The sequence below is a fragment of the Elaeis guineensis genome, chromosome 6, assembly GCF_000442705.2.
Source record: "Elaeis guineensis isolate ETL-2024a chromosome 6, EG11, whole genome shotgun sequence".
Classification (NCBI taxonomy): Eukaryota; Viridiplantae; Streptophyta; class Magnoliopsida; order Arecales; family Arecaceae; genus Elaeis; species Elaeis guineensis.
Genome location: NC_025998.2, coordinates 132,798,520 through 132,825,486, shown reverse-complemented (window position 1 = coordinate 132,825,486; position 26,967 = coordinate 132,798,520). Strand labels below are relative to the sequence as shown.

At 35.4% G+C, this 26,967-nt stretch overlaps 1 protein-coding gene and 1 pseudogene across 1 annotated transcript; both read left to right on the top strand.

Moving 5' to 3' along the window:
• The first annotated feature begins 10,638 nt into the window (after positions 1 to 10,638).
• On the top strand, positions 10,639 to 11,308 carry LOC105046476 (probable 3-hydroxyisobutyrate dehydrogenase-like 1, mitochondrial; annotated as a pseudogene).
• Positions 11,309 to 11,736: 428 nt separating this feature from the next.
• On the top strand, positions 11,737 to 26,967 carry LOC105046411 (calcineurin-binding protein 1). Its single transcript, XM_029264956.2, is given in 22 exon segments — positions 11,737 to 11,867; positions 11,983 to 12,057; positions 14,309 to 14,428; positions 14,503 to 14,543; positions 14,645 to 14,856; positions 15,143 to 17,226; positions 19,080 to 19,295; positions 19,401 to 19,548; positions 19,654 to 19,752; positions 19,755 to 19,787; positions 19,863 to 20,062; positions 20,172 to 20,407; positions 20,510 to 20,720; positions 20,863 to 21,018; positions 21,119 to 21,276; positions 21,359 to 21,551; positions 24,442 to 24,836; positions 24,985 to 25,165; positions 25,313 to 25,545; positions 25,627 to 26,275; positions 26,356 to 26,431; positions 26,523 to 26,967. Coding segments are annotated over 22 exon segments (5,964 nt in total). The 5' UTR covers positions 11,737 to 11,864; the 3' UTR covers positions 26,768 to 26,967.

Here is a 26,967-nt window from a genome sequence, read left to right as displayed (position 1 = left end):
CTTCCACTTGCGAGTACCCGATATTTTTTCAAATTGAATATTTTCAATAACTTCAAATTGTTCTAAAACTTCTACTCCACTTAACTCCTTATGTGACAGTTGCCGGTCGGACTTACCATCAAAGTATTGGTTGTAACAGGTCCTTCAAGAATGATTACCAGGTAAAAACCATCGATGACCCGTGAAGCATATTTTCGTCCATGCTTTAAATGTAAAGAGGATACATCCTTATTGCATATTGGACATGCTAGATATCCTTTAGTGCTCCACACAGATAAGTTTTCATATGCAAAAAAATTATTTATGGTCCATAAAATTGAAGCATGTAACTTAAAATTTTTTCAACTCACATAATTATATATCTGTACTCTGTTTTTCCATAGCTCCTTTAGATCATCGATTAACGATCGTAGATATACATTAATTTTATTACCTGATATTTTTGGATTCAGAATCAACAGTGACATAAAAATAAATAATTTTTTATGTACTTTCAAGGTGACATATTATATACAACTAGCATCACAGACCACATGCTGTAGGAATTACTCACATTGTCAAAGAGATTAAATTCATCTATCACTAAATCAAGTCGGATATTATGCAGGTCACTCAGAAAGTACGGATGCTTTGCATCAAAATTTTTTCATACTACGGAGTCAACCAGATGGCTAAGTATGTTCTCCTCCAGAACCTGCTGCTCATGATGTCATTTCATTTTTTTTGCTATCTTTATGGACATATACAGCCTTTGAAGTCTTGAAATCAATGAAAAATATCTCAAAATCTTTTAAGGTATCTTCTTTCCTTTTCTGTTATCGATTTTGTACCTAGACTCATTGTATTTCAGACATTTAGTTGTCTATTCGTTATCTTTATAAAATAATATACAGTCATTTTTACGGATATGTATAGGAATATAGTCATGTTTCAATTTTTACATGTATATTTTTACTTCAGAATATGATTTCGGAAGTCTCTCTCCATCGAGAAAAACTGTTTTAATCAATATCAAATTTTAATCAAATGACTTCTGACTCCATCGGTTCACAGTTTTAATATAAAGTAATTTTATCAAAAATTTTAACTTGGAGAACTTTGCATAATTTGGATAGAGTGGCTCTCGTGCATCCTTTACAAGCTCTGCAAACTGTTCAAAAGTCCCTTCTATCTCAAGTCGGATATTGTGTTCATGATCAGAATTTTCTTCAGATGCACTAGTACTCATGCGTACATTTGAACAAACACCCTGATGTAAATCATCTAATAGTTCTTCTATACCATCATATTTGACAGGTTCAGCAGCATCACTATCATCTTCAGTATCATCATTGTCGTGCACAACTTCATTCGGATCACACTCCTCATGCTATATCCAGTAAGTATATTTCTTATCCATACTATAATATAGTAGATGCTCCTCAATAAATATTATATGACGATATACTATATTGATACATCTCTTGCATGGATACTTTATCCAACTAGTACTATCAGCCTTATACCGTACAAAGTCAATAAAATCTCGAATACCTTTTCGATATTCAGACAAAAAAATATCTCTAGCATTCATGCAACTTTTGTTGATATCCATCTAACAACAAATACGAAAATTATTAACAATAAAAAAAATTTCAGTGGTATTCATCCGAACTGGATCTCGATCCAAATTTTGGATCGAATTCCGATCCAAATTTCGGATCAAATCCTGATCCAGATTCAGGCAAAAATGCATGATCCTATCTATTTCAAATCATTACTAATAGGTGTGACCCTATCCCTTTCAAAAAAGTAATAATCTTATTATTGTTATTAGTCGATATTTTATTTTATTATTGTAAAAATTTCGACAGTATCTCCTCATGGTTCTCCAAGTATACGACGTAAATATAATGCTTATGCACCCTATCCACCATATACCCAGAGAACAGTAGACAGATAACTACTGAGTACTATCTAATAAATAAAATATCAACTATTAACAATAATAAAATTATTACTTTTTCAAAAAGCCTTAATACGGAATATCTAAGAGTCGATTTCGATCAAGATCGACTCTTAAATAGAAATTTACGGCTCAATACAATTTAACTACCATCTCTGAACATACATTCAAAGATGAATTTCTAATTTATCAAAAAAGAGTAATTCTGCATTGAAATTTTTTCATAAAAAATTTTAATAATTTTTTTTTTAAAATAAAAATATTTTTTATATTTAATTATAATAAGCAAAAGCATAAAAAAAATATACAAAATAATTAAATTGTAATAAGCAAAAGTAATGTGCATTGTGTTAGCGGAACAAAAAAAAATTATAAATTTTGTAGTAATACTAAAAAATTTATACAATAAATATAAAATAAACTATAAGTAGTTGAGCATGCAAAATAATATTAATGTAAAATAATAATACGAAACATAACCCTGAGGGCCCAATGATTTTTTATTTTTTTTAAATTTTTTTAATCTAAAAATAATAAATAATTTTTTATTTTTTTAAAATATTTTTATCTAAAAATTTTTTTTTAAAATATTTTTTCTCCTAAACGAGCTCCGGACTCGGTCGCCCACGGCCCCCACTCCCACGGCGCCGGCACCGTCACCCAACACATGCTGCCCGGACTCTGCCCCCGCGACCTCTACTCCCGAATCAGGATCTTGATCCGAATCCCGACTTCAATCCAATTTGGATTGTGATCTAAATTTTATTTTTATTAATCAAATAATAAAATATTTTATTAATATTTTATTTTTTTATTTTTTTTATTTTTTTCCTATCATTTCATCCTTCCCTTCACCCCTCCCGCTGTCATCCACCCCTCCTCGGCTTCCCATGGCCCCCTCCCCACCCTCATGTCGACCCCGGCTTGCCCCCGACCCCATCTCCGCCGGTCGACCCCCTCCCCGGCCCCATGTCACCCCCGACCGCCCACGAACCCCTCCCCGCCCCCGTGTCGCCCTCGGCCGCCCCCCGACCCCATCTCCGCCGGCCGACCCCCTCCCGGCCCTATGTCGCCCCCCACTGCCCACGGACCCCTCCCCGCCCCAGTGTCGCTCCCGATCGCCCCCCGACCCTATCTCCACCAGCCGACCCCCTCTTCGGCCTCGTGTCACCCCAGGCCGCCCACAGCCCCCTCCCCACCCCCATGTCACCCCCGACCACCCTTTGGCCCCAGCCCCGCCCCAGTGTTGCCCCCAATCGCGCACGTCCCCCTCTTCGCCCCTCTCTGGTGGACGGCAACAGCGGCGTTGGAGGTAGGGAAGGAAGAAGATTTTGCGGATGGCAACGGTGGCGGAGAGGCACGGATGGTAACGGTGGTCGGGGGCATGGACGGCGGCGACGACGGGGGGGAGAGCTCAGAGAGGGAGAGGGAGAGCTCAGAGAGGGGAGAGGGAGGGAGGAAGGAAGAGGGTTTTCCTGGGTTTCGCATGAAGGGACATTAAATTGACGTGCATTGAATACAAAATTAGCGATGAAAATTTTCATCGCTAATACTATTATTAGTGATGAAAAATTATTTTTATCGTTAATAATTCTTATCAAAAAAAAAATTCACTAAAAAATTTTCTCTCTAAAAAAAATTATTGACGATGAAAAAAATTTTCATCATCAATAATTTTATTAGCAATGAAATTTGATTTTCATCGTCAATAATTTTTATAAAAAAAAAATTCACTAAAAAATTTTTCTCTCTAAAAAAATTTTACTCAAAAATAAATTATTCATGATAAAAAAAATTTCATCATTAATAACTTTATTAGCAATGAAAATTTGATTTTCATCGCTAATAAATACTGCAAAAAAAAAATTTTCTCTCTAACAATTTTTTTTTCAAAAAAAAATTAAAAAAAATTATTTTTAAAATAATTTTTTCGATGAAAATAATTTTCATCGCTAATAAATTTTTTTTAATTAATAAATTTTTTGTTCATAAAAATTGATTAAAATAATACTTTTAAAACATGATTGTCGATGAAAATTATATTTATATTGCAAATATATTTTTAAAAAAAATTGATAAAAAAATTTAAAGACTAGTTACGATAAAAATTTATTTTATGTCGCTAATAATTAAATATCTTTCTAATAATAATTTTATAAAAATTAATTTTAAATTTTTCTCACCAAAAAAATTTTCCATCTGAAAAATTTAACAATAAAAAATGATATTAAAAAAATATTCATGATGAAAAGTAAAATTATTTTTTTTTAATCTAAAAAATTTTTGATCTAAAAAAATTTTTCAAAATAATTTCATCAAAAAAATAATTTTCTATTAATCAAAAAAATTTATATAAATAGTTAATTTGTGATTTTTTTTTCAAAAAAAGTTTTTTCTTTTAAAAAAATTATGTATATAAAAAATATAATTTGATAAAAAGTTTAGTTTACGTCAGTGATAATTGTTATAAGAACAGCTCTTCGACTTTCGCAATGGAATGAATATTATAGAAGATCGATAGTTTTGAGGTCTTCGATCTCCTAGAGCTCGTCTTTTTTCTTGAAGTTTTCATTTCGAAAGTCAGAGTTTGAGAATACCACGATGATTCTAAGATCGTGAGAGAAATCCATCATGATTAAAAATTGAAGGATAAGATAGGGACAGAAAGTTAGAGATCCAGAAGTTTGTATATTGCATGCATGTAAGGATCGAGCTTAAGAAATTCGTTAGGAATTGTGTGAGTATAAAAATCTAGTAATTAATCAGAATCAAAGTAGATCTGTGGGTAGTGCAAGTTGTATTATAAAATACAAGTTCATATTTATGCCTTGTATTGCTAAAAAGATGAGTGCTCATATTGTTTGTCTTCTCATGATTGAAACTCCTACAAAGATATATTTGAACATCGATCGATGCGGAAAGTATGGTACCTTTTGAGATTGTGAAAGCCATACTAGAATGCACTGCTTAATTATATAATTTTTCATGAAAAGAAGCTCCTTTCATGCAGCTTAATATAGACACTCCATCAGAAAGATTCATTGATATCACTAGTAATGGTGACAGTGATGAACAGATGAATTTTACGTCATAAATAAACGTATAGCATATTTTATTTAAAAAGATCTATTCATTCTAATCCACGAATATCACCTACTTTCATATGATTTTTTTATACAAAAAATTTGGTCTGGATCATAACTTACATTTCTTCTTTATCATGTAAAAGGACAAAAGATATATACAACTGCTACAAAAAATAGATGCAGTTGTCTTACACAAAATTAAAAATTTAAATTTTATGATTTTTTTAAAATTTTAATTTTTTAAAATATTAACAATGAAAATAAAAATTTTATTATAAATAATTATTATTTACGATGAAATATTTTATCATAAATAATAAGTAACTTTTGATTTTTTTTAAAGTGTTGATTTTTTTAAGTATTTACGATGAAAATAATTTCATCGTGAATAATCTAGTATTTATGAAGAAATTTTTTTCATCATAAAAATAACTTATTTATGATGAAAAATTTCATCATGAATAATAATCAACTTTGATTTTTTTTTTAATTTTTGATTTTTTAACTATTGATGATGAAAATTTTTTATCAAAAATAATAAAGTATTTATGATGAAAATTTTTTCCATCATAAAAAAATTTTATTTATGATAAATTTTTTTATCATAAATAATTAGTAATTTTAATTTTTTTTAAATTTTTAATTTTTTAACTATTTATGATGAAAATACATTCATCATAGATAATCAAGTATTTATGATAAAAAAAATTTTATCATCATAAAAATTGATTATTTATGATGAAAATTTTTATTGCAAATAATGAGTAATTTTTAATTTTTTTTAAATTTTTAATTTTTTTAACTATTAATGATGAAAATATTTTCATCATAAATAAAGAGTATTTATGATAAAAAAATTTTTTTATCATAAATACTCAATTATTTATGATGTATAATTTTTATCATAAATAATCTATAATTTTTAATTTTTTTAAATTTTTTAAAATTTTAATTATTGGTGATAAAAATATTTTCATTGGGAATAACCTTATTATCGATAAAAAAAATATTTTTCATCATAAATACTTAAATTTTTAAAGATGAAAATATTTTTATCATAAATATTTAAAAATTAAAATTAAAATAAATAATATATTATTTATGATGAAAATATTCATAGTAAATAATTCATATTTATGATGAAATAATTTTTTCATCGTTAATATTCAACTATTTATGATGAAAAATTACTTTCACTGTAAATATTTTATTATTTATGATAAAATTTATTTTTTATCATAAATATTATTATTGATAATAAAAATATTTACATCATAAATAATTTCATCATAAAAATACTCTTTTCTTATAGTATCTCTAATAAGAAAAATTATATTTTCTAGAGATGTCAAATTTGATACAGAGCAGATATGAAATTGGACAAACAAAAAGAAAAAAGAGTAAAGCAGAAGTATCATTGATGGAAAGGAAAAATCAATAAATGAAGAACCAACTTCATCTCAAGAAGAAAGACAAACAGAATCATCAAGAGAGTCAACTGCAAGTATTGAAGACAGAAGCATCCCAAAGACAAAAAACATTAAGATCTTTACAATATTATGAGAAGACTTGATGATACTAATGAAGAAGATTTTACCATATTTTGTCTTTTTGAAATATATGATCTTATCAAATTTGAAGAATCAAATATTGAAGAAAAATTGAGAAGAGCAATGGATGAAGAAATGCAACCTATAATCAAGAATGACACTTGGGAGTTCATCCATCTTCCACAGGGACACAAGATTATTGGTGTAAAATGGGTGTATAAAACTAAAAGAAATGCAAAAGACAAGGGGAAGTATAAAGCAAAATTGGTTGCAAAATGCTACAAACAAAAACAAGGTATCGACTATGATGAAGTTTTTGCTCCAATTGCACGCCTAGAGATGGTATATCTTATTATTTCCTTGGCAACTCAAAATAATTAAAAAAAATTCAAATGGATGTAAAATCAGTTTTTTTAAATATAATCTTAATGAAGAAATATATATAGAGCAACCCCTAGGCTATGTGAAAGAAGGTGAAGAAAGTAAATATATAAGTTGAAAAAAGCTCTATATGGAGTAAAGCAAGCTCCTCGATGTTGGAATGCCAGAATTGATGACTACTTTATTGAGAGTGATTTTTCAAAATATTCTTATGCACATGCTTTATACATGAAGACTAACAATAATGAAAAAATTCTACTTGTTTGTTTGTACGTAGATGATTTGATTTTCACGGAAAATAGTCTATCAATGATCAAAGAATTTAAAGCCTCTATGGTCAAAGAGTTTGAGAGGACTGACATTGGGCTTATTTCTCACTTCTTGGGATTAGAAGTAAAGCAAAAGAAAGAAGGCATTTTTATCTCACAAGCTCATTATACTAAAGAGATTTTGGACAAGTTTGCTATGGAAAATTGTCATCTAGTTGATACTCCAATAGAAGTTGGAATGAAGCTATCAAGAAGAGGAGAAGGAAAAGATATTAATCCAATATATTTTAAGAGCCTTAGTTGGAAGTCTTTGCTATCTCACATGCACAAGGTCGGATATTTTCTATGGAATTGGACTTGTTAGTCGTTATATGAAGGAACTAAAGATGTCTCATTTGAAAAATCGCAAAGCGTATTTTATGCTACATCAAAGGTACTTTTAATCATGGGTTATTTTATTCATCTAACAATTTTTTAGAGTTGGTTGGCTATTCAGATAGTGATTGTGCTAGAGATATTGATGATCGGAAAAGCACTACGGGATTCATTTTCTTCTTTGGAGACACCACATTTACATGGTCCTTAAAAAAACAATCAATCGTCACTCTCTCTACTTGTGAAGCTGAATATATTGCTGCTAAATCTTATATTTGCCATGCTATATGGCTAAAGAACCTAATAATGAAGATTCAAGTGTCACAGAAGAAAGCTACAAAGATACATATCGACAACAAATCAGCCATCGAGTTGGCAAAGAATCCTCTCCATCATGATCAAGTAAACATATTGATACAAGATACCATTTTATTCGAAATTGTGTCAAAGAGAAGATAGTACAACTTGTGTATAGAAAGACTAAGGATCAAGTTGCAGACATCTTTACTAAACCATTGCAAGTAAAAACCTTTCAAAGAATAAGAAAAATTCTTGGGGTTATCTCTTTGGAAGAATCAAGTTTAAGGGGGGATGTTGGAAATTAAACTTGATTAATGCTTTGCAGCATAAGTCATAGGAGATTGAAAGTCATGATAGATGAAGAGTCATGTGTATTTATGTTTTTTAATGCATGAAATGTTATGTAATGTGAAAAGTCATTGTATTATTATTTGGTAGGTTACTATAGGATATGTAAAGGATTGTCACGAGTCTATATAAAGGGTTGTACTCATGTTTGATACAAACCAAGCCAAAGAAACTACTACACGTTCTTTTATATTTCTCCTCCTACTTCAATTCTTGGACTACCATATTTCTAAACATTCAACAATTTTGTAGAATGTTTGATAAGATTCTTCATGTTGATGCATGGACTTACTATAAAATAAAAAGCATGAATCAAAATTTGTAACTTATTGCCAAATGCATGATCTAAATCTGATCCATATTTGACTTAGATCTGAATTTTTTGGGTTAGGATCTGATTGTACATAGACCCCATCCAATGTGAATGATCCGTTTGATCAAAAATTTGGCCATCGATTCAACTCGAGCTAACGTAATCTTCTATTGGGTTGGGTATGGGTCCAAATTAGGATTCGAGAAAGGAACCAGGTCAGGGTATGGGTATGGGTATCGAGTTTGAATCATGACTCATAATCTGATTCGCCCCAACCCATTTGCACCCATAAAGCTAGTTGAACAAAGATTTACAAATATGGTCCGGTAAGAATGATATTTGCAATGATTTACTCATAATTGTGTCACCATTGTGTTCTTCAATGCCTAAACTAAGGAAATTGTGACCGTATTTGTTTTTTGATATCTAGTGCAAATCTCTCCAGTGTTTTGGTGTCAAGGTCTCACGTACATTCATGCTAGAGGTGCAATCGAGTCGAGCCGAGTTGAGTAGTTGGAAGCTTGAGTTCGACTCGATTCAAAATTTTCAAGCTTGAAACTCGATTTGAAATCGATCGAGCCTTAATATTTCAATCTCGAGCTCGATCCGATTAAAAATAAGCAAAATTTGAAATCAATTCGACTCGACTCGAATATCAACCGAGCTATACTCGAGCTCGAAATCAATTTCTAACATATTACTAATATATGTATTAATATATATATTATAAATAAAATAATATTATTAAAAATATATATAAATTTGAATAGGCTTGTGAGTTTTCAAACCAAGTATCCTTTACTCGAGCTTGATTTGAAAAGCTACTCGAGCTCAATATTAACTGAGTCGAGTCGAGCTCAGATTCAAATCGAGCTCGAGTAGCTCGTGAGCAACTTGACTCATTTATACTTTTAATTCAAGCTAGCCAGCCAGCCAACTGATTGGTAGTGGTCATAGGGCAGGCAATGCCAGCTTGTTCTTATAGACTGACAGACCTTTTTTGAAAAGTTCCTAAATGTTCCATTAGCTGACTTTTGAATGCATGCTAGAGTAACATAAGAAGTCTGGTTTCGACGCTAGAGGTGGCAAACCAAGTTGCTAACTTGTTTCTAGGCCATGGGGCTAACCGTAACTGGGTCACTTGGAATGCAGTCATCTCGCTTGGTGTTCTTAAACATGTGCAATCTTATGCTTTTGGATACTTTAATAGAGGCAAGTATCGAGGGGTCACACTCCTTTGGATTATTAATTAAAAAGATCATGTAAGATCCTAAGACTAACTGAAAGATGGTTGCATATTACAAAAAAAATCACATGTTATAAAAGTTTGTTTTCCTTGCAATAACAGCTTCAATGGCAATGATATGATATTTTTTCAATAATCTAAATATCAAATTTTGTTGGATTATAATCTAGACATAGTTTAAAATGTACATATCGTGATTATCGATAAGATTTTTCAATCTAAGTATATATATAGCATACAAGTATAACTCGCTTATAACCCCGTGCAATGTATGGAATATAATTTTTTTAAAAAAATATTTATTTTATTTATCAATTCTATTATACTATTCTATATATATATATATATATATATATATATATATATATATAAACAATAATTAAAATAATTAAAATTATATTTTATGAGATATCAATCAAAAATCGGTTGATAAGTATACCTCCAATTGATGGCTTGCGAGAGATTTAAACTTTAGAAATCGATTTTTTTTTTCTATTTTTTCGATATTGAAATTTTGGAGATCTAAATTTTAAAAAATATTTTTTTAAAAATAAAAATTAGAAATCTAAACTTTAAATCTTTTTTTTCTTCTTCTTCATAATAATCAAGGATCTTCATTATTATCATAATCAAGGATCTCGTGAAATCCTTCTCCTTTTTTTTTTTTTTGCTTTTTTTTCTCTCTTCCTTCACGGAACAGAAGATCCATCGCCCCTCTTATTTTGAAGCAGAGAAAGGTCCTCCAACTGTGGCACCCGTGGCCAAACGAGCAAACCATGGCGACATGATCAAGAGACTCCGATTCGATGATTGATAATATTTCCGATGCTCGCTCGCCTCCTATCCCTCTTGCACCAATCCCACCATCTCTATCTCCTTCGCCGTCATTTTGCCATCCACCCATTCTTCCCAATATCGACCGTCTCCTCGGACTGGCCTATAACCTCGGCCACAACCAAGGTCAATTGGATCAAGCCTGGCATTATGGGCTAGTCCATGGCTGCCCACCTACTCTCAGCTGGTTACTCCTTTATCGTCTTCAACCAGACCACCTCCAAGGTCCAACCCCTCATCAATTGTGGCGCCTATCTCACTGACTCTCCCATCACCGTCATCCATGCTAGCGATGTCATCTTCCTCATCATCCCTTATCTTGCTAATGTCCGCCACGTCGCCATCGACCCCGCCATCGGAGTCCTCCTAGGCTTCTCCTTGGGCTCCATCCTTGTCGACATGATCAGATCCTGTCCTCATCGCTAATATCGATTGCCTCCACTGGCCCCTCCATTGGCTGTGATGCTATCAATGCCCCTATCTCAGGCAGCAAGCAACCGAGGGGCTCAGGTGGGCACGCTTTCGATCTTTGTGGATGGAGAGGAGGCAGTCGTCTGAACTCCAAACATGCCAATCTTGATCCGAGAGAAAGGAGGGGGATGAGGAAGCTAGGAGAAAAATAGGAAGCAGAAGGTTTGAAGCAAAGAAAAAAAAAAAAAAAGAATAGATGCCTCACACTTTATCGAAAATTGAAATACCTCAACCATAAAACCACCGTACACATGTCAAATGAAGAAAATGAATATGCGGTGGACAGGGGCTGATACCTTCATTTTAATATAGATATGTAGATTAGTGTAATTCAATTTTGTTTATGTATTCGATGAGAGATCAGCTTAATCTACAATTCTAATTGATATTTCAATTCGTCAATCATTATCAGCAATAATCTGTAATTTGGGTGTTCAATCTTATCGGGCATATAAATTACTGAATCTTTAAACTTACTGGTATGGTTCCACATATATTTAGCGTAAAGTGAAGGCCATGTAACCTTTTTTTTTTTTTTTTTTGGGTAAGAAAGGCCATTGTAACTTTGAAAGAGCAAAAATAGGGCTTGCACGGTCCCACGGTTGAGACCCCTTTCTAAAGGAAGAATCCTCAAGGCAAAGTCCTCAAAACTTCTATCTGGATCCGGGGCTGGAGTTGGATTTGCATGCTCGCCGATAGGACTGCAACCAGTCTCAGGTTCGAAGAGCCCAAAACTGCCTCTAGCCATGGTGAGCGCCATCTCCCCTCTCTTCCTTTTTTTTTTTTCCCCTCACTTCCCTCCCCTCTCTCCCCGAGCTTTCCCTCCTCGTCTTTATCTAAATGCCTCCATGGCGTCTTCTCCAGTTCTCCATTGCGGCGATCAACGAGACCGATTCCAGCGGCCAGTGGGAGCCGCTCGCCCCCACCAAAGAAGCCCAGGCACGGCCCGCCCTTTGCACTCCTTTCTTCTTTTCTTTTTGTGCTTCTTATTCGTGCGACGTTTGATTCTAGTGTTGTTTGGTGGATGCCATTTGCTCTGCTGACTAATTTTTTCGGTTTTTAATTCGCACTCGGCTAGGGATTATGCGTTACACTTTCTTGATTTTACCTAGTTCTTTTACTTGCTGCACATTTTCTGCATCGGAAGATTGAATCTTGAAAAGAACAATTGCTTGATTCAGTGGTGCCCGTCTAGCTCATTGCGGGAACCCACTTTTCTTATAAAGTTTTCTGCGGATGCTTCTTGTGGTGTGCTTAACTCAGTTCCCCTCTAATGTCTGTGGTGGGGAGAATCCATCAGAGAATTCTATTAAGAGAAAGTAAAATAGTATATCAAAGCGAACTCCTGTGTGTAGCTGTATGCAAAATTTTGAAAAGATGTTATTTGCTAGCGTATGAGCTGCAGGCGAGGCAATTGATAATGAGATGAACATTCAGAGGTTTCTAGATATGTCATGTACTGGAGTGAACTAGGGTTTCCATGGCTTTACTATCATTAATACTGAAAATTTTCTAGATATCTTATGTATCATTAGGGGTTTTCTTGGTATATTAGATGATTGTAAATTGGGTTATAAATGAGGGCACATATATTTATTTCAAATATATGCAAGTATTCTTTTCAGTCATGTGTTTATGTAATTTTCTTTAACTACTTAAAATAAGACTTTGATATAATGAAAGAACAATTATTAGCATGCAGTAATGTCTAATTGTTATTGCTACCATGATCATGCATATTGTAGTTTCAACTTAAGATGGTAGATCTGGTTTAGAAATTCTTGTTTGAATGGTTTCACTTCCTGCTATATACTAGTCAGAAACAGGATGAACTTAGATGAAACAGAAAAAAATACTTTCTAGTGTCAAGTTCTTACTTGCTGTGTGATAGGATTTTGACATAATGCCATACCATGCAGGCCAACAAATATGACAGATGATACATTAAATTCTCGTCTACAGCTTGATCTATGTTTGTTGTATAAACTATGCTGCATCCATTTGTAATGTAAAATCCTTCTTTTACTGAGGCTGGATGTTGCTCGATACCTATAAGAGCCAAAATTACATGAATTCCTCTACTTCGGTGCTATTATAGCATTACATATGACCTACTTTCGGTCCATAATGACCGTTTAAACATGAAAGAGTGTCTAACTTTCCTCCCAAGTAGAACAACTGTTTCTCCCATGTCCAGCCAGGATTTGATATACTGATGCTGAGATTGCTTATGTAACTTGGTCAAGATGAATGGGCCATGCCTATATCATCCTGCACTGTAAGTTTAGTATCTAAGTTGAACAAATGCAACAAATGGTTCTCTCACACTATAACCATGCTATGGAACTGATCTAGAGCAGTAAGGAGTAAAGTGAGCAAACTGAATCCCAGAACTTGTTAGAATCGGGCTAATGTGATTATGCATTAGCTTTGAAATCAGGATTCTACATATAAGCCTTTATTTGATTTAAATAAAAATCTCCACCAGGTATGCATTCAAATAGACATCACCAAGCTTCACAAACGTGAAATCATATTAGTTTTTATTTGCTTATGGATATGCTTAAAAATTAATATGCATGCAGTTTATTCTTGAAAAAAAAAAGAAAAAGAGTGGGGAAAATGATGGACTCCTGTAGAAAAAAAAAGTAAAGATAAAATAATCTAATACTATGTAAAATTCACGACAACCACCACACCGTAGGAAAGTAGAAAAGAAGGAAGAAAAAAGAGAGAAGATGGTGAATTGCATGTTCTGTTGTATCAATGTGTTGCCTGAGTTCCTTCTTTTGTTACTGGTGCAGCTCCTCTAGAATTGGGGCCGGAATGCATGAAAAATCCCTAAACATTGATGTCACCCCATATTTTCACAATTTGCACTCAAATGTAATAACTGGTCCCCTATACTGTACCAGTGTAATAACTGGTTACCAGTATACTCATGAACCACGTGCAGTTGTGTCTAAGCATTCTTACGTATGTTTTTCACAAAACATCATGCTCACTGCTTGTGCTGGGACATGCTTGTTGTGTTTTAATTTCTGTTAAAGATTAGCTTGCTGATTTTTCATTATTTCATCAGCCTGCATTTATTTCAGAATGTGATATACGATTATGGCACACTTTTCTCATCGGAAACTACTGCTTTACATGGAACTCTTTCTTGACAAATTCTGAGCATCTTTTTTAGGAGTTTCATGTTTCTCAAACTTATCATGAGGGACTTCTGAAATTGCAAGCTAAAGACTATGCAAAAGCTCGTGAACTTTTAGAGGCTGTTTTGAAGGACCCTCTGGTATCGAGTGCTCAGGTAAACTCGGCAGCCAAAGAATTTTTAGATTATTCTCCACATTCATGGTAATAATCATATTGTTGTTTTTTTAGATCGATGATAATGCTAGTGATCGTCATCTCTTGCAGTTAAGGTTTGCAGCCTGAAACCTTCCATTTTCTCTCTCTATTTTCTTTTTTTTTTTTGCAAATAAACTTGGAAGAAACACTGTTCTCCTTTCCATTGTTTGAACAGATTTTTGTCCCTGAAGAATCTTGCTGCTGTCTTCCTCCAACAAGGCTCCATGCATTATGAGAGTGCTCTACACTGCTATCTTCAAGCTGTAGAGATTGATGCAAATGATTCGGTTGTTTGGAATCAGTTGGGAACGCTTTCGTGCACAATGGGCTTAATGAGCACCTCGAGATGGGCATTTGAGCAAGGGCTTTTATGCAGCCCTAACAACTGTACATATCTTACCTGTCCTTGTAGTTCATTCTTTTTGGGAGAGAGCGGGAAGGGAGCAAGACCCACCCATACTCTATCTACCAGGGCCCAACTACTTGGTGATGCAGCACCAAGTGCTTGAACCTGAATGGTAGAACCTCTGTTTATTAAGCAGAAGGGTGTTACCATTGGGGCAAGCCCCAGTTCATGTCCATTTAGTATGTTATAAGATTTTTTGCCTGTTTAATTTGCTATTGATATTCATTCTAGCATTTATAATTAAACAACTATAGTTATTGTATGCAGGGAATTGCATGGAAAAACTCTTGGAGGTACTTATTGCGATAGGGGATGAGGTTGCATGCCTCTCTGTGGCAAATCTAATACTTAGGCACTGGCCATCACATTCTCGTGCTTTGCATGTCAAGAACACCATCGAGGATGCTGAACCAGTAGCGTTTGCACCACGTGGTGTAGATAAACTGGAACCAAAACATGTCAGGCTTAAGTTTCCAGACAAAAGAAAACTAACAGATGATGAGATAGACAATAATACAGTGTCAAAAAGATGCAATCAGAACATAGAGCTGCAGTTGACTGGAGCAACATGGTCAACCCTTGTAGATGGAATCCTTAGCATTTTTCTTCCAAAAGATAGGAAGATTTCTGGGCCAGGGTTCGCGCATGACCATGATGATGCAATGAGTGAAAACTCAACTGACAGACAAGGAAAAGTTTCTTCTGGTGATGCAAGCCCTGATAAGGGGAGCTCAGGAATTCAGATTTCTGAAAATATGGGAAGTTTTACCTGTACCAAGATTGACATACGCTTAGCTGCAGCTCCAGAAAATATTCTGGACCCTGCAGAAGGAAAGGCACATGGTATTTGTCCTGTTGGTGATAACACGTCACTAGGTTCTCATGGATTTGAGAAATCAAGTGAAGTGAAGGAAAAGGATGTCTGTACAGACAGAGATCATCCTCAGGAAAGGCGTAGTACACGTCTTGAAAGGCTTAGAAGTCGCAAGTCAGGGAAAGAAGACTTGGAAGCTGGTGGCAAGGATCTGGCAAAAGTTGCCTTCCGATTTTTAGAACCTTTTATTCTCAAAAGGCAAAGTACTGAAAATCATGATTGTTCCAGTAGCTGTGACGGTTCTTTTCCTAGCATTTCCACATACACACCAATTCTTGAGCATAATGATGTTGTACAATTTATATCGAAAGCGTCAAAAAATTGTGGTGCCTATCAAATAGGTCATTTGTTACTAGAAGAGGTTGCCCACAAAGGTATTCCTTTTCAAGACAGCTTCATTAGGTTTCTGGAATTAGAAAAATTGACTAGACACTGGGGTCAGGATAGGTCACCATTGTGTAGTTTATTTCTTGCTGAGCTATACTATGACCAAGGATCATGGTCTGCTAACAAATCAAAACAGTCAGAGTTTTTCTTGGAGGCATCTTATCATCTCTGCAAAGTCATTGAGTTGGTAGCTTTGGATTCTCCCGATGACTATTTTGGTATAGGTAATCATTTCAGCGGTCCAAATATTACCGCAGAGAAAAACGATCCTAATGGAACAGCAGAGCATGTACATTGCACAGCTGAGGAAGAAATTATGCCTTCGATTGTTACTTCTCAAAATGCAAGGACAATGTTGGCTGGGCACTCTGGCTGCCAAGAAATTTTTCAGCAAAATTCTATTCTGACTAATAACAGTGCATTTTGGGGTCGCTTCTTCTGGCTAAGTGGTTGTCTGTCCCTTTTTTCTGGTTCTAAGGCAAAAGCTTTTAATGAGTTCTCCATTTGCATATCGCTTCTGACAAAGAACAAGAAATTGGAAGAGACTAAGGATTTTGTCTTTCTGCCTCATTGCAAGCTTGTGAATTTGCTAACTGTTGATAGAGTTCTTCATGAGATTAACTTACTTAAACTTGATTCATTACTTAGAAAGATCACAGATGAAATGATTGAAAAAGGAATGTACACAGAGTCTATAAAGGTGCTTGCTCCACTTCTGCTTGCTACTAAAGATGTCTACCTTGATGTAGTATCAGGTGACTCAAAAGAAAGTGAAAGAGCTGCATCAATTGAACTATCAGCATTGAATGTCCTAATGTCATCATGTGAAAAGGCAGAACCAATGGATATTCAGATATATCTGAACTGTCACCGGCGTAAACTGCAAATGTTGACTGTTGCAGCTGGTATGATAGGTCTTCCTGCATCACAAAAGGACAAAAGTTTGTTGTCAAAAACTAGTGCTGCTTCTGATTTGGATATCTCAGAACTCACAAGAAGGCAGTGGATACATATGTTGGTTGAAGAAGTTAAGGATATATCTCAAAGTGCAACTCAAGTGAAGAATTTTATTGATCAAAATGATACTTATGTAAGCTATCTTGTATTCTAGTTTTAGCTTTAAAATATTTTAGCCTGTTTTATTATTCTGCATCATATATGAAATGAAATTTAAGTTTATGCATTGTATCCATTTTATTAGAGTATGTCATTTACAATCGTCGACATATAATTATAATTACTGATTCGTGTACTCTTGACTTGTGTTTGCTGATACCTTTTCTCTTGTACACATTCAAGCCACTATGCAATAGTCTTAACACTTCTAGCAACACTAATTTTTAGCTGATCATTGGACAAATTTTTTGTGTACTGAAAGATACTAGAGGACTTCTTTAGGTTGAGAAAAAAACTGAAGTAAAGCACCTTTAGATCAATCCATGTAGAACCTGGATGAACCGCGGACTAGTTCTGTGAGGTTGTTATCAAAGTGAAATATCAGAGAAGAAGCTAACGGTAGGATAATCATTTAACCTGTGGTGATAATGTGTCCTTGACTTGATGGATTCCTCCCATGTTATGGTTAATGACATCATGATCACCTCAGTAACGGAATTTGTAGGAGACTAGTGACCTATGGCATCTCTTTAACTTGGTGTAGGGCTTATCTGTAATTCCTGCTAACATATTTGTGTGAAATCTCCCACATAGGTGAAAAGGTCCTTAAGAGATAATGGATTAGGGATTGGGAGGTTGTTCTAGCAGTTGCCAGAAATCGTATGCTTAGTTTGATTCCATTATCCTAGAGATCTCAGGATTGAAGGATTGACAGTCTTTCATGATCTTCTCCACTTATCTCTTCCTCTGCCTTTTCTACGTGAGCAATCCCCGCTCCTGTGGGAGACGTCAGACAAGTAGAGAGGTTGTGCATCTTAGAGTTTCTTGTTGCTGCGAACTTAGTTAAATGAATCCGGAGTGGGTATAGGATCAGGGAACCAGAGTTCTCAAAAAGATTTTAAGGAAGCACCAACGAAATGGGTGCAAGAGTGAGATACCAAAGAGTATAAAATGGGTGCAGCATCCTAGGTAGAAGATTTCAGAGTACTAAGATTGTTGCAATGAGTATAGAAGTTGGTGGTGAGTTTTTTAATGCATTTTCACAGGTACATGTCTTTATGACTTCATATTTGCTGGGAAAAAAAAAGCCTTTCTACTTACTAAGGAGATGAGAACTGGAAATTAAATATCTCATCTGGCTGCAGTTTCACGACAAAGCTTTTAACTTATGATGCTGTGTACCCTGTCCAGAATCTCATTTCTGTTTTTAAGCCCAGCTTTCCTCAAAGAAACATCTTGCTTACAGGGATCATTTTGAAATGCCAGTCTTGGAGGATCTGTTTTGAAGGCAATAATTGGTCATTCTGTTTCCTTCCATCATCTAAGTTGATCATTGGGAAGACCTACTGTCTCACATGAAGGTTAAAGTTTCAATCAAGTCTTTGAGAGTTTTTATTTATAATGGACCCATGATTTTGCTGCTTGATTTTTATTTCTGCATTTCTATTGTGAATTTCATCTCTTGAGCGCGGTATCTTTTTTTCATGTTAACCTGCTTCTTAAGGTTTTAGTCCAGTAATTCTTGTGGTCTGGCTTCCTACCGCACATTACCCCTCTATTCAAATTTGAATTTATTTAATGAGTCTTAGGTGGTTTCTCTTCCACTTAACTCTCTCTCTCCCCCCCTCCGCCCCCCCTCCAACCCCCCTCTTTCCCTCTTGTACACACACAAACAGACATGCATGCACATAAAAAGCAAAAGGCAAAAGGCCCTCTCGGTAGAACATGTCTTGGACAACCTTTTAAAAATGATTACTGTGCAAAATTTATCATGAATGCTTAACATATTAAGTTGAAGAGCTGTTTGATGTGTTTCTACACTCGCAGGATGAGTTTGGTTCTCTCGTTTGCATCATTGCCAGTATTCAGTCTCTGCTCCTGACAGTTATGTGCAGTGCAGTGAGAATGATCCTCAGCCAAAAATCATGCACTTCAGGAACTTCAGTTCAAACAGATGAGCTGGATTGTTTGTGCCTTGTAGATGCAGCCATCGCTTTCTGCAAACTTCAACACATTGACCCTACAGTTTCTGTCAAAACCCAAGTAATATACATTCTACATTGGTAGAAATAAGCTCATTATCGGAGTTTTTCCTCCCCTCATATTAACAATTTATCTGATCACTTTATGATGTATATAACATCACAGGTTGACCTAATTGTGGCAGTCCATGACTTGCTTGCCGAGTATGGGCTCTGCTGTGCTGGCAAGGATGGTGAAGGGGAGGAAGGGACGTTTCTCAAGTTTGCGATAAAGCATTTGTTATCCTTAGATGTGAAACTGAAGTCACTAAATGGTAAGTTGCATTTGGAAATCAGGCAGGAGGATAAGTTGGATTCTCACAGTAACATCGAAAACCATTTCTGACTGTGTCGAAGTTGATTTTCTGCATTTGATTTAGGTAGCAACAGCAAAGAAGAAATTGCATCTCCATGCAAGAATGCCAAAGAAAACATGACTCGCTATCATCTCTATGCTCATGAAGAACCGGATAAAGTGGAGGAGGACAAGAAACTGGAAAAAATTCTGCAGATGGTAAGTCTGATTTGTCCAGAGGGCAATGCAAAATCAATACTCTTGCTGATGTTGATAGTCTTGTGGTTGATGTAGAGATAGAGAAGGTGGAGTTGGGTATTGATAATGCCTTGGACCAGAGCTTTTTCTGCTTATATGGTCTTAAGATCAATCCAGATTCATCCAGTGAAGATGACCTGGCTGTACATAAAAACACCAGTCGTGGAGATTACCAAACCAAGGAGCAATGTGCTGATGTATTTCAGTATATTTTACCATATGCGAGAGCTCTATCAGTGAGTAGCTGAATTTCCATGTTGACCCTTTTTCTAGTATGGCATTTGAAGCATATAAATTAATATAAATCTTTTTTACTCTTGATTGTACAATTTTTTCATGTCTCAGAGAGCTGGACTGGTTAAACTCCGAAGAGTTCTGAGGGCTATACGTAAACACTTCCCTCAGCCACCCGACGATATTTTAGCTGACCATGTGATTGACAAGTTCTTAGATGGTCCTGATTTATGTGAGGATAAGCTCTGGGAAATATATGAATCCAATGGAAATTGGGAGTCCATCATGAATATATTGTTCAGCAATGGAAGAGACCCTGAAACCTTCAAGAAATTATCAGTTGCCAGGTTTGCTTAACATGTGACTTTTCATCTCTCCAATTATTTAATCAATTTGATACACAATTTTATTTAATGAACTTTGTGCTGTGTTTTGATTAATGATTGCAGCTCTGAGCCCTATTTAGAAGTTTATGGCAACTTGTATTATTTTATAGCCCAGGCCGAAGAGATAAGTGCTACTGATAAATATCCTGGCTTTGTACTTAAAAAAGAAGGTGAAGAATTTGTTGAACAAAATGCTAATCTCTTCAAATATGATCTACTTTACAACCCACTGCGTTTTGAGAGCTGGCAGAAGCTTGCAAATATTTATGATGAGGTAGGACATATTTGTACTTGTTTATCATCTTGATTCCTGTAAAAGATTCTAGCATTAGATTTATGTGCCTTTATTATAATTATCATTTCCAGTATCATGGCTTCATTTGTCTGAGATAAAAAATTCGTTCCCTGCCAAACAGGAGGTGGATTTGTTGCTGAATGATGGGAGCAAACACATCAACATTTTAGATTGGAGAAAGAACACTGTTCTACCTCAAAGAGTTGAGATGGGTCGAAGGCGGAGCAGGCGCTGTTTATTAATGAGCTTAGCCCTAGCTACTACTCCAATCCAACAGGTGCCTTTTATCTGGATGGCCCTTCTTCTTTTGTTGTGTTATGGCTGCTTTATCTAATTTCTGGATCAGTTCACTAAAAATTTTGCTTCGTTTCATCCAGAGTCAGATACATGAATTATTAGCTCTAGTTTACTATGACAGCCTTCAGAATGTTGTACCATTTTATGATCAGAGATCTCTTGTACCAACAAAGGATGCAGCATGGATGACATTTTGTCAGAATTCAATGAAACACTTTGAGAGGGCTTTTTCACTTATGTAAGTTTGCTTCTGCATACCTATATTTCTGTTCTGTTATTGGTTTTTCTATGTGAACTGATACAGTCTTATTAAATTATAGGCCTGAGTGGCTCCATGCTTTTTATCTTGGAAAATTGTGTGAAAAGATGGGATATTCACCTGCAAAGGCATTTTCATACTATAGCAAAGCTGCCTCATTAAATCCATCTGCTGTTGATCCTGTATATAGAATGCATGCATCACGCTTGAAGCTACTTTATACTCGAGGAAAACAGAATCTAGATGTTCTTCAGGTTTGTCTAAAAGTATCATTTGTCTCATAAAATGGTTTTCTTGCCATTGTAATGGTATTAAAAATGCTACTTTGTTACAGAATTCTTCCTGCAAAGCTATACACTTTCTGCTAATAGGGATCTCAACTTGGAGAATCTTTAATATGACTGATAATTGTATACCTAGCAATACTTTCTATCTGCTACTAGGGGTCTCATCTTGGAGAATCTTTAATGTGACCTACAATATGTACCTAGCAAAAAGTAGCCATGCTCTTTAATCTTTAAAAGGTCAACTTAAAGATATGAATAATGTATTGGACTATACATCTTTTATTCTTTCATAGAAGGGAAGAAGCAGGCATATTAGTGTGTGCATACTCAAACATGTTAATTGGGAAGAGTTGTGTTGGAGGAGAACACATGTAGCAAGTAATGCCCATAACAACCTTTGGTGTTTTTTTTATGTGCAGCTAATTTTTTTGGCAGATAAACAATATAATTCTATGTAGTTGTAACTTCTAGAGCAATGCTGTCATATTTAATGCATCTAGGTACGATGAAAACCGAGTATGCAATTACCATATATGTGACTCATGCTAGATTCTCACCATACTCTAATCTATGGCTGCTTTTTGATGGTTAGAGATAGATTTATATATAATTAAATATTTACCTCAATTAAGCAGCTATATCCCATCTCTGTGGGAATGATATATAACTTTTTCGTACATGTATTTATGCATGTTTTACTCTTTTATTAAATTTTCCTGATTAAATAATGTAGCCATTTTTTATTATATATAATTATATGTTGAGCTTTTGACCCCAACCCCTACAATAAATAACATGCTTGCAACTATTCTAAACCTTGCTCCTTTGACTTTTGTCATTTTTGAAATTATATCATATCTCATATGTGAAAAATGGATGGCCCAACCCCTAGGCTATCATGTTGGATTGGCTCAAATTTCGACCAGTTCAAATATATCAAAATTATGTTGATTCCACCACCTTCTTTTACTCTCACTGGAACCAAATTAGTATGGTCTGTCATACCATCCCGTACTGCTAGATACGGGGTGTCATAACGGCCATACTAAGGCATATCATCCCGTATCGAGGTGCGTATTGACTCGTACCAATCTGTACCAATATATAGTAAGATAAAAATTGAGAAAAATGGTTGGGGAGCTATTTCTGTACAACATGGGTACTGTATCATACTGAGTGTACCGTACTGGTAAGGTATCGATATGGTACCTGATATTGAGGTAACGAACTTTGTAAATCAGTGTTTATCATCTTGTTTGGGATCTTTCTTCCACTAAAAATATAAAGGGATCTTTTTCTTTTTTCCACAAGGCCATTGATGGCCGTTTTTTCTTTTGAGCTTTTGTGGTCTTGGTTCTTGTCTTTCTAGTGGTCTTGGTTCTTTTGTTTTTAGTGTCTTCAGTGACTTTCTTAATTGCACCAAATTTTCAATCCTTTTGGTTGTCTATCATTTTTTTCTTGTGTATGATGTCGATTTCCTTTTCAGTTGTTTGGTTTTAGTGGTTGTTTACCTTCTTTTGTGTTAGACACTCGAACCCCCTAAGCACCCTTGAGTTCCTTATTGGTCTTTTTGCTCTTTTTTTGTCATCAAAGGTTCTTTCGTCTCCATCCTGACTTTCACACTATTTGTTTAGCTTGCTAGCCTGAGCAACTAGGTAGTGTGATCTATTACCATCTATGCTCTTGTGACACTATGTTGTTTAGCTTGCTAGCCCAAGGAGCTAGTTAGTTCCCTATGTTCAGCTACTTGCCAAGCTTTAGTGCTAAGCTGCACCACCCAAACAGAATGCTTGTTTTTCTTCTACTCCAGCTTATCATCCATGTGGAAGTGTCTGATTAGCTTGTTTTGGTTAAACTAATGCAATAGTCAAATTGTAGTTCACAATTTAATATTTATGGGGTGTAATGTGTGCAAACTCCATTGCTATTGTCAGATAATTTAATTATTGAATCATCTGAATAAACCATCAATTTTGCATGTAAAGTGATGAGGAGAAAATCAATGGAGCAGTCATTGAGGTATCTGGATGATCGGAAGAAGATAACAGAGTACAGAATGATACTGTATCTTTGCAACTTTTGAATGCAATCTCTTGTATGACTGCATGATTCCACTTCGGTTAGAGACTTCTGCCTATCATCTTTCAAGTTATGCTCTAACTTCTGTTCATAGTAGCAGAGTTGGAGAATTACATTCGACTCATAGATGCATGCACTATGTTTCCCACAACTCTCAGGCAGTACCTTGTGAGCATGTGATGTATATGTATCTAATTAGGATAAGAACATTCGTCGATCTGCAAGGTAAAACATGGGACTTTAAGCATCTGATCTGAACTTTTTATACACTAAAATGACATGCATCAGATGCATCCATAGGTTCCAGTTCTTGTAGGAAGAGACGTTAGAAAATGGCAAAAAAAGGATTCTTGTAAGAAAGGAAACAGACATTGGATTCTGAAGTTCTTCAAGGATTGATCCTTGATCTCTGAAAAGTAACCTGGAGCATGGGTCTTGGGGTAAACTAGATGTTTGGCAGTACTGATTTGGACAGCTTGTGAGGAGCTAATTGATGAATTTCTAATTCTTCTTATCAACTTTACATGCAAACTCAGTAATACAATCATCTAATTATTTCCAGTTATTGTCATTTCGCACTTATTATTTATCCATGTATCTTTTTTTTTTTTTTTTTTTTTTTGAGAACGATTATCCATGTACGTTTAAACTGCTCACCAGCTTATGTGATTTAGATGATTGTAGACAATGATTTTGAGACTTGCATATGATTTTTCGATTCTATGATTAACTGTGACATGTATCACAATGGAATTTGTTGACTTGCATCTCTTTTCAGATTGTTGCTGCATATCCCTTTAATCAATCAGCAAAGGATGCAATCATGAATTTGTTGAGTTGGACTAGTCAGGATCCTCTGCAGTTGACTTTGGATGGCAATGATGTCTGTGGACCAGATGTTTCAAAGGATAAAAAGAGCATTGAGCCTCACTTATTAGATAAGGCGTGGTACATACTTTATGATGATTGTCTCTCTGCCCTTGCTATCTGTGTGGAAGGGGAGCTGAAGCATTTCCATAAGGCAAGATATATGCTTGCCCAAGGACTGTATAAAAGGGGGGCAGTTGGGGATTTGGAGAGGGCAAAAGATGAGCTTTCGTTTTGTTTCAAGTCATCTCGATCTTCTTTCACAGTGAACATGTGGGAGATTGATGGTATGGTGAGAAAGGGAAGGTATAAATTTTATTTGCTCTTATGACAGTTAATAATTCATCGTTTATTATGAATTTTCATGATCTCCTATGTCAAAGATGCTTGTAAGTGTAGACTTGTATGATGGTCACTAGATGCACAATTGAAAATGGTGCACTCCTGTTGCCAGGCGGAGAAATCCAGGTGTCAGTGCAAACAAAAAGAGTTTGGAGGTCAGCTTATCTGAAAGTTCTCGGAAATTTATTACTTGTATACGGAAGTATATGTTGCTCTACCTGAATCTTTTGGAGAAAACTGGAGATCTGTGGACTCTGGAGAGAGCTTATACATATCTTCGAACTGATAAGCGGGTATATATTAACAAATACACCTCATGATTTGACATGGGGAACTTCCCTTTCGATTCTACAACATTCTTTTTTAATACATCAAGTATTTTATAAGGCAATTATGTGTCATTTTTTTCTTGATCAATAGCAACTCTCATTTCTTTGCAGTTCTATTTGTGCCTGGGGGATATTGTTCCAGTTGCTCTTGGAAAATACATACAAGTTTTGACATCATCGATTCGCAATGCTGAGACTCGCAGCGCTACTGATAATAACACTTCTCTTGAGCAATTGTTGGAGAAAATGTTCAACATATTCATGGATCATGTGAATTTGTGGACAGACATAAGCAGTTTACCTGAGGTGAATAACCCAGACTTATCAGAAAGCAACCTCTATGGGTAAGTCAACCAAACCAGTGCTTGTAATATACTATAGTCACATGTGCTTTCTTACTCAGCTTGGCTTGTTGCTCATGGCAGTTACATCCACCAATATATGCACCTATTGGAGAGTGATATCCGATTAGATGCAATTGAAGGAATAAATGAGAAGATTCGGAAGCGTTTCAAAAACCCAAAATTGTCGAATAATAACTTCTCAAAAATATGCAAGCATGCATCTTTGGCATGGTGTCGTTCTATTCTTATTAAATTGGCTTCAATCACTCCATTACCTGATGCTGGACACCCTAATGGTCAGCCTGGTTGTTTAGAATCTGGCCTTCTGCTTTTTGTTGACCTACAGCCCGATGAGCTCTTGGTCTCACCACTGGAAGGTCCTGCTCAAACAAAAGGTCTAGATATGAATTGGTTTGACGTTCTATATAAGATCAAGAATATCCGAATTAGGCAAGCATTAGAAGAAAGCATGGAGGCTGCTGTAACTTTAATGAGATGTACCTACAATTTCTATCGAGAGAGTTCTTGTGGAACATTTCCATCAGGTATCAACTTGTACACAGTATTCTCATCGCAGTCCGCGGTGGAAGGACTACCCCAGCAGGGCAATGATGTAGTTGATGTCCTTGACCTAAGTATCCCAAGGAAACTGCTTTTGTGGGCGTACACCCTGGTGCATGGCCGTTATTCAAACATCTCGGCTGTTGTGAAGTACTGTGAAGAGGCGAAGGTATAATAACACTCGAAGATTATGTTTACATAAAAGAAAAATACAGCATTATATTAATTCCAAAAATGTTGTGAATGCAGTCGAGGATGAAAAAGGGGATTCCTGTATCGTCTGCTCCATCACAAGGAAATATTCCAACTAATGTTACACATGCAGGTTCTTCACATTATTCCAACACCTATTGATTGATCTCATTGCATATTGTTCTTGTTTTGTTATCCTCACTTTTATCTGTGTTGATTGATAGCCCTAGGTGGAAGTAGAGAAAAAATGGACCGGGATGAGTGCAGTGAAGCCGAGGGTGGTCCATCTGTGGTTTCAACTTCTGGATCTTTACATCACGAGGGCACCGCACTTGGCTCAAACATTTCTCCTGTAACTTACGAGGCTCAAAAATCAACTTCAGCATCTTCACAACTTCACCGGTGCAACTCAAACAAAGCTAGTGAAAACGCTCAGCAGGACGGTTGCAGAGAAAACATGACAGATTGAGTAGCTATTACTGCTAAACGAGGCAGGGGATCTTGCATGTGGCTCAAACATTTCTGCTGTTCTTAGTGAGACCCAAAAATCAACTGCAGCATCTTCGCAGGTCTACTGGTGCTGCACAGATAAGACAACCAACAACATACAGGAGGCATATGTGGTAAACATCATAGTAGGTGGTTATTACTTTTAAACAAAGTTCAGAA